The sequence below is a fragment of the Asterias amurensis genome, chromosome 15 (assembly GCF_032118995.1).
Source record: "Asterias amurensis chromosome 15, ASM3211899v1".
NCBI classification, from domain to species: Eukaryota; Metazoa; Echinodermata; class Asteroidea; order Forcipulatida; family Asteriidae; genus Asterias; species Asterias amurensis.
The window spans coordinates 13,500,442-13,519,985 of NC_092662.1; the positions used below are offsets into that span (position 1 = coordinate 13,500,442).

At 40.4% G+C, this 19,544-nt stretch overlaps 1 protein-coding gene across 2 annotated transcripts; it reads left to right on the forward strand.

Annotated features, from left to right (window-relative positions):
* Positions 1 to 3,252: 3,252 nt before the first annotated feature.
* On the forward strand, positions 3,253 to 18,685 carry LOC139948201 (uncharacterized). Of its 2 annotated transcripts, XM_071946272.1 has the most exons (12): positions 3,253 to 3,438; positions 4,901 to 5,116; positions 6,013 to 6,175; positions 7,173 to 7,439; positions 7,723 to 7,825; positions 8,365 to 8,471; positions 9,010 to 9,075; positions 10,165 to 10,520; positions 11,788 to 11,937; positions 12,392 to 12,615; positions 13,355 to 13,381; positions 15,129 to 18,685. In XM_071946272.1, exons 2-12 carry the CDS (start codon positions 4,951 to 4,953, stop codon positions 16,845 to 16,847), a joined length of 3,348 nt encoding a protein of 1,115 aa, XP_071802373.1. In that variant the 5' UTR covers positions 3,253 to 3,438; positions 4,901 to 4,950; the 3' UTR covers positions 16,848 to 18,685. The 2 variants fall into 2 exon arrangements, with proteins under 2 accessions (XP_071802373.1, XP_071802374.1); XM_071946273.1 differs by lacking the exon at positions 13,355 to 13,381 and having other exon boundaries at positions 15,129 to 18,683.
* The last annotated feature ends 859 nt before the right edge of the window (positions 18,686 to 19,544 follow it).

Sequence of the window (19,544 nt, forward strand, 5' to 3'; positions counted from 1 at the left end):
GGTGCCCGTCTATTTCCCTACTGACCTCTCTTTGGCCTTGTGTAACGCTTTGTTTACAGTAGTTTTTAAAAATGAAATCGTGTTTTTTTAACATCGCTTGATATTGTCACTTTTTGTAAAGTTTTCACCTAGCAGTATTTGAAACAATATGAAAAAGCAGTGTTTGAAAAAGACGTCAGGTGACTAGACGTATATCGGCTCAGTGTATGTTGTAGAGGGTCCCGCCTTGGTTGAATTTATGGTAGAATTAGAAATGAGTTTAAAAAAATGAAATGTTAGTGTTCTTGTAACACCTCTAAGAAACGTGTAATTTGATCATATTATGGTTACTATAATATTGTATTGAAATAAATAATGATAATGTAAAGACATTAACGAATGTACATGCAATATTGCAAATAAAGACAATATAAGTGTTCTTTTTTGTATCAAACAAAATCCAGCTTGAGAAATTGATTTACTTCCAAAGTTTCAAATCCTGCTTAATTAGTACATTTTGCTGTTACCCAACGTAGGTCTTCTAAAGTCTCCCATGCCACTCGAAGCCAATGAAAACATTTAAAAACGGAATTTGTTTTGTTTATGTATGACTAATGTAAACCCTCGAGAGGAGGAAGCCACTGCAGACGGACACAGGACTTTTAAAAGGCACTTGACACTATTGGTTATTACTCAAAAAGATTGTTAGCATAAGAACTTACTTGGTATTTAACACGAGCAATGGGGTCAGCTGTTGATAGTATAAAACATTGTGAGAAACGGCTCCCTCTGAAGAAATGGAGTTTTTGTGAAAGGTAATTTCTCACTCAAATAATTAACTAGGGCAATTTTATCTGGCCTGAAGCTTAGTCTAGGCATCTGAAAGCAAACGAGATTTTGTGCAACAATATTGTGCTTTTCCTTTCACTATTCAACTTCGATGACCAATTGAGCCAACATTTTCACAGACTTGTCATGCTATGTTTTAATATTGGGATACGCTAAGTGGGAATATTTGTCTTTGAATTGCCAAAAATGTCCTTCAGTGCCTTTAAACGGAATCTATACGTTTGGTGAACAAGATGAATGAAAATAAAACCTTTTGTTATTTGACACTTTAAAGGGGCATGATTGCCACCCAATGCCTCCTCTCTCTCTAGCTGGCCCTAAGCCCTGACCGAGTCACTATGACGACACCCCCACTACCTTGGCCTTATCCCCATTCTTCCCCCTCCCCTAGCCTCAAAGCAGACAAGGCTACGCTGACCCCAAAGGTCATGTCACTGGGGAGTTGGAACAGGAAGTCGTGCATGAATGTTGCATCCGTTTCCAATAAACACTGCGGTTGCCACACAGTCAGTAGGGCTGTACAAAGGGCCTCTAAACGCTGGGTACCTTAGTCAAAACTTTTGTTCAAGGCTTTTCTAGAAAGTATCAGCAATTATATAATTTCTCAACTTGAATGGGAACAACTAGAACATCGGAGGGCCGGCCATCCAACGTGTGTTCATAGATCTATCCACCACAAGCTCGTTGCCACAACAGGCTAGCTTCATTCATTCCCATTCAACGCAATGTAACTAAACCGAGACTGGAAGGGGAAATTGTCAGACCCCCCCCCCCCCCCCCTTTTAAGGAATCATATCAATGTCGTTGTGTATACATTGAATCTGACAAACACGGCTGCACTCATCACTCATTAAATGTAACAACTCATCTGTAAATTCACTGGACCGCAACCTACCACCCATTGCTTTAAAGAAGGTGGCCGCAATTATGTAGCCCCGCCCCTTTCAAGCCCCACGAACCGCGGTCCAATTTCATAGAAGTGCATACGCACAAAAAGTAGCAATTAGCACAACAAAATATGCTTGCCAGAATACCAGCCGCACAAACGGTCACGACATGTACACACTTTGTGCCTGGATTCCTGCACGCTTATTTCTGACAGCGCACCTACTCAGCAAAAAGCTAGGGGTTAAAACAATATTGTTGTTTTTCAGTAATAGGGGGACAAAGCTACCTTTACCCTTGCAATTACAAGTTCTGAAAACCACGTGTGAGTTTTTGAATCTGCTCTCAGCATTCAATGAAACCCGGGGCATGCAGCCCGGGGGGGGGGGGGGGGGGAGGTGGTGTCGGTGTATTGCTGCAAATTGAAAGTTAGGTAAGTAATGAAGCTCAGGACTAGCACGCATTTAGAGACTTCTTTCCTTTGGTTTGCTCGTCTTTTTAATAAAATGGTTTGGTTACAATACTATTTTGCGATATTATTCCTCCTTCCGTACGGTTCGCTGCGTGTCGTCACAGCTTGCCCCACACGCCTCGCGGCACACCAATCGCCACCCGTGGTAGACACCCGTGGCTGACGCAGGTTTTGGGAGCAGACGTCCGGGGTCAATGGATGTAGCCTCATACCTCAGCCGTTTTTTATCTCCAACTATCGGCCTGTATCACGGGATTTTGCCACTGTGGGTGTGCGTGTGTGTGTGTTCGGTTTATGTGAGCTGAAGAAAGTTGAGTAAAATGAGGGCGCTTCAAAGAAAAGTTCTGGTGCACCCCAACAAACTCATAACAGCATTATAGTAGCTCACAACATTTAATAGTAAATGGAAAGTTATCCATTGACTCTTGGAGTGCGTTTTGGCGACCCCAACCAAAAACTGTATCGGTTATTGATCGTTGGTTCTGCTGTTCAGACTGAACGACAACCGAGTTGTGAGCTCGGTTACCGTTTTGGTTGTGACGTCAGAAACAGATTTTGGTTGGGGTCGCCAAAACGCACTCCTGAACTGTAATATCCTCTGCTCCAATAGAAACATTCCTACATTGGTGTCGTTTTCCAAGATACTGGGTTTCATACAATCTTGCAAAGAAAATGTACCTAATACACCTCTAGGCAAGTAGGACCATTGCAGGGCATGTTTGTCATCCAAAATACCTCAAATTGGAAGTCAACAACCACCGGGCAAATTGTTTTTAGACTCTCAAATCTGTCTACTTCTACTTTGGTACTCGGTCTACTTTGAGAGACAACAACATATTGATGATGCTGATCAATTAGAATCACAAAGGAGTGAACACGCACTGATAAAGTACCGAAGAAACATGGGAAAATTCAATCCTTACTCTTTTGTGATATCCAGCAGTTCCTTTAAGAACGTAAAGTGCGCCCTCAAGCCAATAAAAAGTTGAAGCACTTTGCAATGCAATGGTAATCGACAACTGCATTGGATTATAACGCCAAATATGCCGTAGTACCAGTGGTTGCTATAGCGCCAGAGATGAAAGAAAGATGGCGGCCTACATGGAAGTTAAAAATACAGCGTCTTGTCACTTTCCTTAGCTTTCTGATGTTGTTCGGTTGATAAAGTGATTTTAAATGTGTTTGAACGGTTCAAGAACCGCAATTCCCAATTGTTAATTGCCGTGGAATGAAGATAATGTGTTGAAGACGTGGTGAGCATTTAATTTTATAATATATTAATATTATTTTTATTGAATAATTATTACTAGGCTATTATTTGTTATTAATTTTTTTTTTTTAAATTAAATAATAAAATATTATATTTTATGGCACCACCACTTTTTCATTTGAGGAAAAGTTTCCGTATGGCGCCACCACTTTTTCATTCGAAATAAAATAATATAGTATCTAATTTACCTGATTGATATATCCCTTTTTGTAAAAATGAGTGAAAAAGTGTTGGCGCCATACGGAAAGTTATCCTCATTTGATATAAAATAATATAGGAACTTATTTACCTGATTGATATATCCCTTTTTGTAAAAATGAGTGAAAAAGTGGTGGCGCCATACGGAAAGTTATCCATAATATTAAACAAATTTGGATTCGTTTTTTAGAGGGGAGAGGGGGCCTACCAACCTGACCAATAAATATGTTTACTTTGTCATTATGTCAATTTGTTGATTTTCTACCTCCATGAATGATTGAATTGATGTAGATGTCAGACAACACGTCCGTCAGACAACTCGACCGTCCGGACAACTCAACAGTTCAGACAACTTGACAGTTGAAAAAAAAGTCCGTCGAGTTGTCCCAACACCAAGGTCGAGCTGTCTCAACCGTCGAGTTGTCCGAACGGTCGAGTTGTCCGATGGACGAGTTGTCTGAACACCATTAGGCCTACCTGTATGTTTACTTTTTTTTATTATTAAAACTTTTGTCAGTTTGTCCACTGTGAGCATGGTGAGTGTGACTGGGTCAAGCCAAGCATGACAGGGCTCAATTTCATGGCTCTGCCATGTCTGCTTACCACTGAATTCTCCATTCTCCGCTTACGTGCAAGCGCCAAATTTCGGGCTAGCCTTGTTTTTTAAATGTAAACATGGTGAAGCGTAGAATGCCTAGTAAAAGTAGGCCGAGTATTTAGTTGCGTGGAGTACGCACACACGCACACAAGCCAGAATTCCCTGCTAATGGCTATTCCGTGAAAAAGGCTTGACGTACTTTGCTACTGTTAGTAGAGCCATGAAATTGGGCCCAGGTGGGTTTAACACACTTGTCACACTGTCCAGTGTCTGTACTCTTTTATAAGTTAGTCATAGCTGTTTTTGGTATTGCTAGCTCATTCGGCTCATATAAATGATCATGTTTTGTATCTCACGTTATTCGCTACTTTTCACTTGACTTTCTAATCAAACATTCTACCTGTCTATCACTGTCTAATTCTAAACAACACGTCTAAGTTTTTTTTTAATATCAACTAAAACTGAAAATGCAATGTGTCACCCTGGTCACTGTCATTGTCTATGATTGAATGAGTAGAATTAGGATGTATTTTGCTTTTAAATTATTTTAAGGTAAATAATTTCAAATCGTTTTTTTTTAGTTATTGGAGATCTTGTATTTGATGAATGGAGTACTTTTGGTCATGTTATTTTATTACACTTTATTTAGACTTTAGGAATGGTTGGACAATGAAAAGGCAGCAATAGCCCAAAACCAGCATGAGTACAGCCATGGCAGGTAAATCTTTTTATCATGTCGATGAGACGTCCTGTGGACCCCTATGCCAGCACCCACAGTGCTGGGCCTCAAACCGACGCTGTGAAAGAGGGCTCCCTCGTGTGACAGAACCAGTGGCATCTTCGTGGGACTCGGATGGAAGTGAAGGTATGAGTGCATCGAGTGGTCAATATACTTTGCAAATATACTCAGAACCCTCCTCTAGTGAATTAATAATAATATTAATATCAAAGTCTTATATAGCGCACGTATCTACCAAAGGCGCTTAATATGTTATACAGAAAGAGAGGTTATTGAAAGTAATGAATTCTGAGACCCAATTATGTAGCATTGTTACAAGGTGCTACGGCGCAGTCAGCAGCCACAGCCAGGAACACCAGGGCGAACCCCTTCTCTTTTTGATAAGTGCACTCGGTTCTTTTACATGCGTTACACAACACATGGGACCAACGGCTTTACGTCCCAACCATGGTTAAGTGTCTTGCTTTACGACATAAGTATCACGTCTGGGGATTCGACCCTACACTCTGCTGATCAGAAACACCAAAGTTTGAATTCTGTGCTCTTAACCGCTCAGCCACGACACTTCCACAAAGCAAACAAAACCAGTCAACTGTACAGGTTTTGTGTGAGCACAACTGGGTACAGGGGCCAATTTCATAGAGCTGCTTAAGCAAAAAAATTGCTTAAGCACGAAAATAGCTCGCTTATTTTTCACATGTTACTGGCCAAAATGTCATGCCATATACATTGCTTATGACTAGTATTTAGCTGTTGTTTACTTAGCATAACAATTGAGTGGAGTCTTGGCTGGTAATCTGATTTTACTCAGCAATGAATTTTTTGCTTAAGCAAAAATTTTTGCTTAAGCAGCTCTATGAAATTGGGCCCAGATCTAACTGTTTGTGTAAATGCATTCACCATTGTTATTTTGTGCCTATGTTGAGATACACCAAGTGAGAAGACCGGTCTTTGACAATTACCAAAGGTGTCCAGTGTCTTTTTAACTCTTGGACTAATTTTTTTTAATGTGTTACGTTCAGGTGCGTTACCAACTCTGAAAATACAGAATCTCCTGACGGACTCTGGCTTGGATACTCTACTTGGACGATTCCCTACGCAGAGATTAAGGCAGTCCGAGGCTTCACTGCCTTCGCCAAGACACCAACGTAGCTCCTCTGCACCAGCTGTAGACTTTAACTCCAAGTAAGGAAATGTCATCATAATAATAATTTAGGAAAAAGAATTAGCTGTTGCAAGGAACTTACAATCAAATGAAGCGATGGTATAAATGCAAAAAAATAGTTTCCTGACGTTTCGACCCAAGCAGAGTCTTTCTCAAAGGCTTAAAGAAAAAACAACAAACATGAACCCGTTACCCGTTCATGTTTGAGAAAGACTCTGCTTGGGTCGAAATGTCAGGTCATTAACTATTTTTTGCAATAATAATAATTGTAATAATACTAGTGGAGTCCGTAAGTGCCGGTATCCACCAAAAAAGCGTTCATGGCACTCGCTCAGCCAATGATAGCTCTCCACGCGTGCACGTTTCATCAACGATGGCAGCCAATGCAACGGGTCAATGTCAGTTTGAGTCCTAGTCGTGACACTTGTTTCCTTAAGCAAGGTACTAAACCATTGTTGCTGCGACCTTCTGATGGTGTGTTGTGTAATGCACATAAAAGAACCCACTTCTCGTAAAGAGAAGGGGCTTGCCCCTGTGTGGCTGCCGTCGATTTCACAAAGAGTTAGGACTCATCTTATCTCGAGTTAAGACGAGTAACTCGTCCTAAGTTAGGATTAATCTTAAGGTCTGCATGCTACAGTGCAGGGTTGGGACTCGTCCTAAGTCCTAAGATTAGTCTTAAGTTAGGAAGAGTTTTGTGATTGGCAGCATAATTGCGCCACAGCACCTTGTAAACCATGACATGTTGCTATGTAAAGGAATATTATTTCATACTACACAAACGTATACCTTGCAGGACAAAATACTGGGTGCTTTGATCACCCCTAGGGGTGTGATAAAGCGCTATATAAAACCCAATAGTACTATCGTTGTTTTGTTTGTTGTGTTTGTTTATTCTATAGTAGACCTAAGCAGTTCCCATACACACCCAACGCCTCCATCATTCTTATCCATCATCGGGCAGCGGGAACAAAACGTAATACTATCCTTGTTTTTGTTTTTTCTCTCTATAAATAGACCTAAGCAGTTCCCATACACACCCTACACCTCCCCTCTTGGGGTGAGGTCCACCAGCGCCCGGTCCATGCCCGCCTCCATCATCGGGAAGCAGCAGCTACAGAGCAAGGCCAGGTCAGTGGAGGTCAGGGAACTGTTTGAAGTGGACGAACTCAACAGCGATTGGCAGAATGCCTTCGTGCCCGCTCACGTCTACGTCTGGTGCCCATCCAAGAAAGCATATGAGCGTCAGTTGACTAAAGAGAGGGAGCCGACCATAGCTGGGAAGTAAGTCAAATCTTACCTTGAAAAGGCGCACAGTTGATTATTATGCAATGAATTTTTGTTAAGTTTAACTGGATGCAAAACTGATCAATTTATAGTAATGCTGTGAACAGTTTACCCTTTTTACCCATCCCTGAGTAAAATGTCTCTAAATTGTTTGATCATTAAACAAAGAGTTTTTCTTTACATGATGCAAAACTGTTTTATCTGCTGTTGGTCCATTTGGGAAATCGCTGCCTGTTAATATTTTCTAACAGAAATTCTGATTTGTTGTTTTCTTTTTCAGAAATGATGAAAATGATGTTTCTAAATCAATCACAGTGAAGGACATGACAGACTTGATGGTCCCAAAAGCACCGAAGGACAAAACAAAAAGAAACAAGAAAATGGTAACAACAAAACAAAGATGTCTGTTTGGTTGGAATCTAAGGTTACCAATAAATGCCATGTGCATGAAATATCTGTCTGTAAGGGGTGTCGTTGTTTAGGATGGTGGAGTCAAACTAAGTTGTTCTGCGATTGTGGGTTCGAATCCTGGCCTGGTCAGTCGCGCCACTTGTGCCTTTGAGGAATGCCCTTTATTACAATTGCTTCTCTCCACCAAGGAGTACAAATGGGTACCGGCCATGGACTGGCATCCTGTCTAGGGGAAATAGAAATACTACACTCATTTCAGCTTCAAGAACAACTTGAAAACTCACTTGTTTAGTCTTGGCTTAAGGTGCCGCTATTGCCTTCGAATGTCCATTATTGTTATACGATTATTATTGTGTTGTTTACAGCAAACCATACTAGATCGTATCTCCACAATGCAAAGTTTCAAAGACTACTTTCTGAATTTTGTTTACATGGTTGCATAAGAATACAAATAAGTATCTTGTGGTTAACCCAAAACAACTGTTTCCTTTCTTGAAATTGTCTTGTACAGAAGAAGAAGGCATCCCGAATAACGCCCACCGGAGGGCGTCCATACACGCATCCTAGTCGATCACCTCTCATCCAACGAAGAACCTTGCCAATTGATATGGATGAAAGGTAAGTTGAGTTGTTGAGCAGAGCAAGAAACAATCTACCCTGCTAAATGTTTATCAGGTTACCAAAGGAACACCAGCTAAAAATATGTGAGGTGCGCACTGGATGCCATTTCAGTATGCAACTCTTTTGATGGAACAATAGATCACTACAGAAAAAACAGCTATTGTTATCAATGAAAAAACATCACATTTGCTTCTAAAAGGCCCCTTTGCTTCATGTTTTTAAGCAAATATTTTAGAGCTCCGAAGGCGCAAGATTTGGAACTCCAGCTAAAATAAATGCACTGTACATTGGTAGAAACCATTTCAGCATGGTACTCCTTTGATCGAACAATAGATCAGTGCAGACATTGACCTTTGCTATCAATGATATAACAGAATACTCTTGAGTCGCTTGCTTAGACTCGAGTCTCCAACTTCATTGACTTGCGACCTGACTCGACTTGGGGCAAAAATAACTTGGTAACAGTACTGTTTTTTACAAAGCTAACAAAATAATATGTTGAAAATTAACTTGAACGTTTTTTATCCCCACTTAGCATTTCTCAACTTCTGAATCTTCCAAGGGATATCTTAATGGATGTACTTGTGCACATCCAAAACAGGTGAGTTGTGTTTAATAATTTAAAAACAATTATAGTGACCTCACGTCTCTACCCTAGCAGAGTCTTTCTTGAACGGAGTCTTTCATGAAGGCCTTCGAGAAAGACTCTACTGGTGTCGAAACCTCGGGTCACTAATAATAGGCCCTTAATAGGCCCTTTTAAAGCCATTGGTAAACAGTATTGTCCAAGTCCCACAATTTGTATATCACAACTTATATATAAAATAACAAACCTGTGAAAATTTAGGCTCAATTGGTCATCAGAGTCGGAAGAAAATAACGGGAAAACCCACTCTTGTTTCTGCAGGTTCTGCTGTGTCATGACATGTGTTTAAAACAAATCCGCAATTCTCACTATCAAGAGTTGATATTGTTTTAATGTTTCTCAAAAAGTAAAGCATTTCATGGAATAATATTTCAGGAGAAGTCTTTCACCATTACCTTCTGTAAACCCTGTAAATTATTTGTAAATCTGTGAACTTTTTGGGGGTTTATTTGTATCAAAAGTGTCCAGTGGCTTTAAATGGTAAGAAGTTTGCAACAGCTAAAATACTATTTTTCTTTTAATAATTTCTTTGAAGAATACTGAATGGTGTAGACTTTGATTTGGTAATCATTCAAGCATGTGCAAGCGTGTGCAAACTGTTCACATTAACCTCATTTCATTTAACATGCTTCGATCAAACTTCCTAAATTTGAGTCAAAAATGCCTCCCAAGTTTTGTAATCCTGCGGAGAAACCTGAATGTAACAGACCAATTAGAACTCACTTCCCGGTAGTGAAGCTTATAGTGAGAAGTCCCCTCGATCCACTAAAGCTTAAGTAGTAGTCCCGGCGGACTTTCTACCTTCTGCCCAGGTAGTAGTTAAAAAGCAGGACAGTCGTTTTCAGAACTGAGAAGTCTCCGGAATTCCGAAAATCTACTCCGTAGTAGTAGAATATAAAGCAAAACAAGATCTGAAAAGAACATAATCTACCTGGCAAGTAGATACACATGGTGTTACCACAAACCAAATATATATTGATACCTCACCATGCAATGCCTCAAATCCCATACAATATTTCACCATTTGAATCTCTCGTTTATCAGCGAGACTCTGGACAGAACCAAAGTGCAGGTCCTCTTGAATCGTCTCATGCCACTGATCCATTTCGACCAGAGCCAGCCGGGTCACCGGGCGCTCTCTCCGACCCCCCTCCTTGCCAGCGGAATCCTCCAGAACAAGAAGATGAGCATCCATGAAGGGCGTCAGCGTCTCGGTGACCGGGAGCAAGAGGCCGCCACTGGAGCGAAGAATCCGTTCTATCTGGACGATAACGTTCTGTCTGCGATGACGACATCGACGTATACCGCCCTCACACAGCAGTTACCTGCGGAGGATGCGCAGCAGGAGGTGCATGAGACTGGCAGGATGGCTCGTCAGCAGCCACTGGGACCCATCCAGGGTGAGTTTGGCTTGATTTGAGAAGGGGGTGGGGGGGGGGGGAGTTGTAGGATGATTGTTGCATTATACATTATAAATACATTATAATAATAATATAATATAAAACCAAAGTCTTATCTAGCGCAAGTATCTACCAACAAGGGTCTCAAGGTGCTTAGTGAATAAATTTATACAGAAAGAGAGGCTATTGAAAGTTATGAATTCTGAGACCCAATTATGTAGCACCTTAAATGCAGCCACAGCCAGGAACACCGGCGCGAACCCCTTCTCTTTACGATAAATGCACTGGGTTCTTTACGTCCCATCCGAAGGACAAAGCAATGGTCAAGTGTCTTGCTTAAAGGAACACGTTGCCTTGGATCGGTCGAGTTGGTCTTTGAAAAACGTTTGTAACCGGATGCATATGGGTAGAAAGATGTTGTAAAAATAGAATACAATGATCCACACAAACATGCCTCGAAATTGCGTAGTTTTCCTTTTACGTCGTCGACTAACACGTCGGCCATTTATGGGGGTCAAAATTTTCACTCCCATAAATGGCCGACGGTGATAGTTCGCACAGTAGAAGGAAAACCACGCAATTTCGAGGCAAACTTGTGTGGATCATTGTATGCTACTTTTAAAACATCTTTCCAACCATATGCATTGTATAAAAAACGGTTACAAACGCTTTTGTTTTGACCAACTCGTCCGATCCAAGGCAACGTGTTTCTTTAAGGACACAAGTGTCACAGCTAGGGATTTGAACCCAAACTCAGCTGATCAGAAACATCAGAGTTTGAATTCAATGCTCTTAACCGCCGGGCCAAAAACTTTGACTTCTACTTAAAGGGAAGGTATACCTTGGTAATCACTCTTAAAATTATTGGCAATCAAAAATTTTGGGTTAGAAGCCTACAGCAGCTTACCATTGTACGGAGCATTTTGAGAAATATTGCTTTTAGAAAAATTGTAGTTATGGAGAATATATCAATTGTTATGCCCCCAAAATTTGAATCTGAGAAACTTTACTGTCAAATACATTTATTGGGTTGTGTATTTAATTACGGATTATTCTTCCTGCGTCGACATAACTGTCCGGATTTTCGGTGATATCTCAAAAACGAGACCACCTTTTGAAATGTTCACAGATTAGTTTAGTTTTACAGTCTCAGAGAAATAAACCAATTCTGCATTTATGTTCAGCCTTGATTTTTGTTTTCCTTGTGCCACTCCCAAAACAATTATTTTTCTAACAGCTAAAACTCCTTGTCTTTCATCCTTTTTAGCTGACACGGTAGCCCCTCTACCCAAAGTTTCCCATTTCAGAAACAAGCCAACGTCAGTCTCGACAAAGAGCCTACCACCACTGATCCCTGGCGCCAAATCAACCAAACCTTTCGACTACAAAGGAGCCAAGTCGCTGGATCTTACCCTTGGTAAGTTCAAAAGGGACTTTATTTCTTCTGCCACAATCATTTTGCTGATTTTTTAACTTAACACGCTGATAAGTGGAAATAATTTGTTTAATCCTTACGAAGTGTATAAAGCACTGTATACTCAGTACTTTTGCGAGTTCTGTGAAAAAAATCCACTGGAAAATACTTGGGTGGGATTCAAACCCACAACCTTTGCATTGCTATTAGCAGATGTCTTACCACAAGACCACCGAGCTAGCGCGGTTGCTAAAGGCAGTTTGAATGATATGTGTTAGCAGCGGGAACTCCATTGATTTAAAGATAATAATAATGATACACAACATTTATTAGGCGCTTAATACGGTTGTATTCAGTTCATTCAGTATTTTCCTGCAAGGTATGTGGGACTACGTTTGAATTATGAGACCTACTCATAATTGTTAATTTTTACAAATATTTTTGCTTCTCGATTTAGGGCCACTTCCGAGTCCCGAACTGCTCTCCCCTGAGAAGCCATCAACACCCCGCTCTGAGAAGGCGTCCACCCTATACGTGACCCTCCCTTCTGTCCCCTCTCCGGACAGGACGGACTTGATCACTCCTCTACAGCCCTATGGGAAGCAACCAATTACTGGTGTTCCGTTTAGGTTTACCAACTACCTGGGGGACACGCCTTCGCTGATTGCCAGCGAAGATTTTGTGAGTATTTCATTTCATTTCAATTCTTTTTTATTTAGTAATTTGGGAACCAATGCACAACTCTACTTACATATGGCCTTAGTGCAAAATGGAACCTGTCGATTTCACAAAGAGTTAGGACTAGTCCTAGGAGATAATAAAACCTAAGGCTAGTCCTTAATTAGTACAAGTAACTTGTTTTAACTCGAGATAAGACTAGTCTAAACTCTTGTTGAAATCCAGCCCTGGGCTCAATTTCACAGAGTAAAGAATGATCTTAACTGCAAATCACTCTTTATTGCTAAGCAAGTTGTGAAGTCACAATACAATCGCTATGGTAATACTGACGTCTAATCTTAGTACTTTGTGAAAGTGGCCCCAGGATCAGGACCACAAAATTGGTGAGAGGCAAGAAGCGCAAGCCACCCCTTATTTTCCAGTTAAAGTTCCCCCCCAAAAAATGCGTTGATAAAGATGATAAAAAAAGTAGAACCCCTGTTGGATTTTGAACAAAAATTTAAACTTCAATTACTGTCTTCTTACTCCCGTCAGTATACTTGTTTTATAAAGCAAATTCAAAACCAAACATTTTCGGAAAACTTTTGATAACGGAGACTCAAATCACAATGAAAGTCAAACTATTATTATTATTTACCAGCAATCCTTCCTACTTCAATTATCTGTTTTATTTCTTGTGTTATTTTTTTGTTTTGTTCTTAACTCTTTTATTTTAATTCCTTAATACCTTGCATGCCTACAGCCTGAGTTATTTTGGTTTGATTATGAGGTAAAAATTGTTTGTCAAGTCACATTTGAGTGTGTTTTGTGCACCCCATACTGTTCATTATTTCTGCACTGCTGGTTATAATCAGAGCTGTGTATTGAGAGAGTTGCGACATAGAGGGACCAGTTTTCTTTGGTCTGTTTAAGCAAAAACAACCTTGCTTAGTAAAATTAGTTTACCGGCCTAGACTTCACTCAATAGTTATGCTAAGGAAACAGCAGCTTTTAAAACCAATAAGAAAATGCCTTGGTTCCCCTTGTCCTTTCAAAAACGAAGCATACAGGCCTGAGTGGCGCATACATGTACACCCATTAGCGCTGACTATTTTTTATCTGCACTTATTTACTAAGCACAACTTTCCACCTGATTCATGCACACCTAGGGCCAATTTCATAGACCTGCTAAGCATAAAAATTTGCTTAGCATGACATTTTTTCCTTGATTTAAACAGGATTACCAACCAAATTTCCACGTGATTTTCAGGATAAGCTAACAACAGCTTAATACCAGTAACAAGCAATATGCAACAAATGGAAATTTAGTTGGTAATCCTGTTTTATCAAGGAAGAAATTTCATGCTAAGCAAATTTTTTTGCTTAGCAGCTCTATGAAGTTGGGCCCAGGTCTTCACCTTCAGCTCTTACATCCAGAAGTGTACTTTGCCTAGTACCAGCGTAGATGTAGATGAACCAAATGCGCAGTCTAGTCTGGTACCCTGTGTTCGCCCAATGCGGTTTTTTTGGTGATACAAAATGGCTTCTAATTGCAAGTTGACGCAACTCTCTCATTATACAGCTCTGATAACAATGTACGCATAAGCCCCGTTCACACTACATGAATTTCCCTGGGAAATTCCCACGTTGGTTGACCTGCTCACATTTGAATTACCAAACCTTGCAAACTCCCAGGAAGATAGTGAGAGTGGGGAAACAAACGTGGGTTTAAAATTCACAGGAGTTTCCTGTGTTTTCATTACCTGGGTTTTGGCTCTGTAGTGTGAAAGGGGCTTAGTAGGTTATGTCACATGAAGCTTTTTAAAGTTTTCACAACACATTATTTTTTAGAAACATTCAATATGTACACTGGTTACTCAAAAATGTTTTCATTTTTAGCTCATACACTTACATCTACTTGTATTGTCATTGCATATTTCTGGTATAAAAATAGTATAAATACAAAATATTTTTTGCTAGTAGAATGTATATTTGCAATTGTGATATTTCCATTTCATAGATTTAGCTGTCAATTTGTAATTCACTTTTGGTTACATTTCTCTGGAGACAAGATCATCATTCATCATTCCTGAATCACAGAAACTTTATTGCGCCAATCACAATCATAAATTCCACTTGTCCTCCTTGATGGAGGGAAGCAATTTTCCATGAACATTTATCTCGTCCCATCTTGCAATCCACAATCATTTTGAAACAACAATATATCGCTGTATCGCTGTATCGCTGTTCACATTCACATTGTGCTAAGCATTCTGGAAACCATCTCAACTCCTTAGGAGTATGCAGCACCGACAACCAAATGGCACACAGGTTCCTCCTGGTTGATAAGAAGCAATTGTAGTTTAGTTTCATGCTTAAGGACTCTTGTGACAGTGTCATAAACGATGTTAGAATATATAGGCCTATTCTGATGAATTTTCCATCAGAATTTGAGTTTGCTGCACTAGCCCGCTGTAATGAATTTGTAAACAGTAAACTTTTAGCTTACTAAACTGTTTTTGTGTTCTTTTCCATAGCAACCCCTCCATGCCGTATCACCATCTCTGTCCACTGGTGTGCCTCAAGCACCACTGGGTACTCCCGCCACAAACATTTACCATCCTTCGAAAATGCGTTCTCCGAGCCCTACCAAGCAAGGGTACCAAGGAATCCCTGATCCTTATCAAAGAGACGTTAACACTGCCCCTGACCTTTCAAATCCAGAAGCCCTTGGCACCATCCAAGAGGTGCACAGCGCAATGACAACCTCCTACCTAGATACATCAGCAATGGGCACCAGTTGTATGACCTCACCCATAAAGCAGTTCACCCCGGTCTCAACCCCGTGGGGCAACTGCACGAGCATCACTGCCGGTCCGGTGTCCGACAGAGCCAGCCGGTCGCCAGTACCACCGATGACCCCTCGCCCATCCACGGCAACACCGGACCTCTGGCCTGAAGTAGATGAAAGGGACTACATGACATCGCCTGAGAAACCACGGGAAACGGCTTCGAGCCAAACGAACGACATGACGACACCAACTGCCCCTCCGCCGTCACCGGAACCTCAAGATTTGAAAAGTGACTTTGATTTTGCGGTCAATGACATGAGTAAAAGCGCTGTGACAACGTCATTGACGCCTCTTGTGGAGGAAGGCGAAGAAGAAGAAGAAGATGAAGAAGAAGAAGAAGAAGAAGAAGAGGAAGAAGAAATTAAAGAAGGGGAGCAGGCAGAAGAACCCAAAGACATTGTAGATGAGGAGGTAGTCAATAACGTCACAGAGGGTGATCAAAACATTGAAAAAGTAAACCAGGACATCCCTGTTGGCCAGGAACATCATACCAACTCTGAAGATCCTTCTTCTGAGATTCTTAATAAAAACTCCATCGATGCTCCGGAGAGGGAAACAGGAACTACAGATGTAGAAAGCACAGAACAAGATCATACTGCAGAAAATGCTGGTGCAAGTTCTTTTGAGATGATTGAACCTGAGGGACACAATGATAATTCAGACGAACAAAGTGGGTTGAATCTTGTCACAATTCAGGAAGGTTTGGATAATATGGATGTGGAGGAACAAACAGCAGCGACCACAGAGTTTGTCAAACCTGATGACTCTTCAGTGAATACGGAAGGCATAACTGCCGCGGAAACTTCAACCGATGCTGCTCTCCTCAAGGAAGAAGCTGTACCTGGTTTCAGCCAAGAGCAAGATGAGAGTTCAGCCAATCAGGAAGCAAGCATCAATGCAGAGACAACCAATGGCAACGCAGAAGAGGGTATTGACCCAGTCCTGTCAGCTAACGAGGGCCAAGAAGTTATAACTTCAGACCATGGAACTGAAAATCCCCAAACAGCCAATCAGAATACTGAATTGGATGTCAACTCGGCTGTCTTAACCAGTGAGGATAAAGCGCTCTCAGATCATGAAGAGGACGCCATCGAACTCCAAAGAGCCAATCAGAATACAGGATTGGATGTTGACTCTGCCGTGTTAACCAATGAGGATAAAGCTCTCATAGATCATGAAGGGGACACTATTGATCCCCAAACAGCCAATCAGAATACAGGAGAGAAACAAGACCCTGACATAGCAACCAATGAGGGCCAATCTCTCATATCTTCAGAACAAGAGACCAATGAAGGTGGAAATGTCAGTGCTGGTGACGATAAGGGACAAGATGCAGATAATAGGGAGCAAGAAAATGCCTCCATGGATAAGGGAGAAGTTGGAGAGAATGTGGAACAAATTTAAAATGTTGTTTGTAAATAATTTGAAGCTTGCTGAAGGCTTGTAACTTGGGATGGGCAATTGGAAGAGATCACATGCCTTGTACATGTTTAATGGGTGGTCAGCAAGCTGTAGCTTAATTACTAAACAATCTCATGAAAGTGTATGCAACAACCCTTGGGTTAAATTTATTGTATTACTCTACATTTGTATAGGTTTAAAACAACCAAACGGTTCAAAACACCAAAGGGCAAACTGTTAAAACAAGAAGTTTGGAAAGAATGATTCTGGATTCCTAAATGATAGTGATTTTCTTTTGCTGTTAATGTTAAACCCTGGTTCATACTTCCTGCGAGTGCTAATGCGATACTAGTTTTGACGTCATAAATTCGCAATGAATAATTCAGATGAGTAGAGATGAGCTCAACTCCTGCGAAACATTCGCAGCGAAAACAGCCCTTCCCATTTGCAGGATGTATGAACCCTGCTTCAGGCGACACAAATCAGCAAGAGGTACATTTTACTCACAGAACTGATGAGTTTGATGAGGGTAATAGCATAGGCACCAGGAACAAAGAGGGGAGCCTTTTGGGGACACTAGGTGGCAGCAGACCTACCAAGTTAATCCGTTGCTTGGAAGTGTGCGCATTGTTCAGATTTACGTAAACAATAGACCTTATGCATTGACGTCATCCAGCAGCCATCTTAGTGGAAAAACCGTGACGAAACAATCAAAATGCACAGATTTGTACGCGCGGCGCACAGGATTGGCCAATGAACAACCTCATTTTGACCTCTAGGTGAGGGCACCCTACTGAAATGACGGTATGTGCATAAGGTCTATGGAAAACAATCGAGTATTTACTGCCATGTAGCATAACAAGCTTCCTCCTGAACCCTATTTGCAACTTCATACCAAATATGTGGCAAATAATGTGCATGTACATAGACATTAGTACAACATTACTATGACCACCTTTTAATAATGTACAGTATTTGTAAAATATTCCTTAAATATTTGTATTTTTCTGATCAAATTTTATAAACAATTCTCAATTCCGTCCAGTCTTTTTAACTGAAACTAAAATTCCGTTGAGTCTTTTAAAATGAAAAAAAGTCTTGTGTACTTTTTAAATGAAAAAAAGGCTTGTGTACTTATTTTTAATATAAATATTTGTTGAGTGACTTTAGTGTACAAAATGTACATGTAAAACCGCTTAATAATGTTACATGTAAAAAATCAAGAAGTTATCAGAAATAGCAATGTTCAACTTAGATATTTAATGATCCTTTTCCTCGAAAAGGAAACAAAGCACAACTGCCTTTATTTGTAAATGTCGTCTTTGAAATAACAAATATAACATTTAATTTTTAGACCATGTTTGCAATGGGCAGACCTAGGCCTGAATGCTTCGTTTTGAAAGGGCAGGGGCACTAAGGCATGTTCTCCTTGGTAAAGGGCACCCTATGAGGAAATTGTAAATTTCTACTGGAGCATTTCACTAAGGGCACCAAGGCAATGACGCGGGGCATGGAGGCAACCACATTCGTTGCCTCCATGAAGTATCAGGCTTGAATGGGAATTTCACTTCATATTAATTTCACTTTTACTCATAATTTAATTGAAAGGCTAAAGGTCGTATATTGGGAAATTGTTATCTTGGCCGTCACTTTTTGTTTGGACACACCGAGGTTTGGTTGAAGCGCTGCAGTGTGTGATGTACACAATAATTGGTTGTGTTTAACATGTATTAAATACAAATAATAATATGGTTGAAGAAAAGTTGCTTTGTGCTTTTTGTTTCAATTTCAATTGTATGGACTCTAGATTTTTTTGAAGTTAAATTTGTTTCCTATATGAAAGGAATGTCCGAATCTGAATGTTATCATACAGCAGATCAAAAAACCGTCCGAATTAAAATTCTAGAATACATTCAAACATGTTTTTGTTGTTATGAATCAGTTGTTGATATTTTCACTTGTCATGGTCTGCAGTATACACCATGTGTGTCATTTGCCAGGTAGATTTTGTTCTTTAGAGAACTGATTTTACTTGAATAAACATTTGGGGGAAACCTAAACCAAGACAACAAAAAATTGGTGACAACTTAGACGATGCTAAACATTACACAAAATAGTACAAAAAACAGACGAAACAAATACATTCGTGAGTATATCAGGAAATTTCCTCCAAAACATAATTGTACCCAATCAGCCGTCGGAAGCTACCCCTTTGTAAAAAAAAATAACCGACCAATGAAATTGCTCGTTTAATCAATAGGCGTGGTTTCGAAAACACCTTTGTAAAACATGAAGATTTGCGCAGACGACAAAAATGGACGAAATAAACACAAACTTGAGCAAATCAAGAAATTTCCTCAAAAAATAGTGTACCCAATCAGCCGTCGGAAAAACAATCTGACCAATGAAATGGCTTGTTTATTCAATGAGGCGTGGTTTCAACAACTGAGCAAGTTCGAGCAGTGACTGTTCCATGGTTACCTACGCATGCAATACAACCTGGGTACCAGGCAAAAATCGCTCAATGGTCGACTCTCAAAAGTCCCTCGCTCTGACCATTGTTGCAAAACACGACGATCCGAGCAGACGACAAAAAACGGGCAAAATTAACACGTTCTTGAGCAAATCAGGAAACATCCAAATCATATGACAACTAAGACGATGCTTAACATTTAACAAAACAATACAAAAACAGACGAA

Bases quoted from the DNA above. Each gene is read 5' to 3' on its own strand.
- LOC139948201 (XM_071946272.1), top strand. From the start codon at position 4,951: ATGAGTACAGCCATGGCAGGTAAATCTTTTTATCATGTCGATGAGACG. The intron at 8,472-9,009 runs GTAAGTTGAGTT...ATCCCCACTTAG, and splicing joins CCAATTGATATGGATGAAAG to CATTTCTCAACTTCTGAATC. The intron at 9,076-10,164 runs GTGAGTTGTGTT...CTCGTTTATCAG, and splicing joins CTTGTGCACATCCAAAACAG to CGAGACTCTGGACAGAACCA.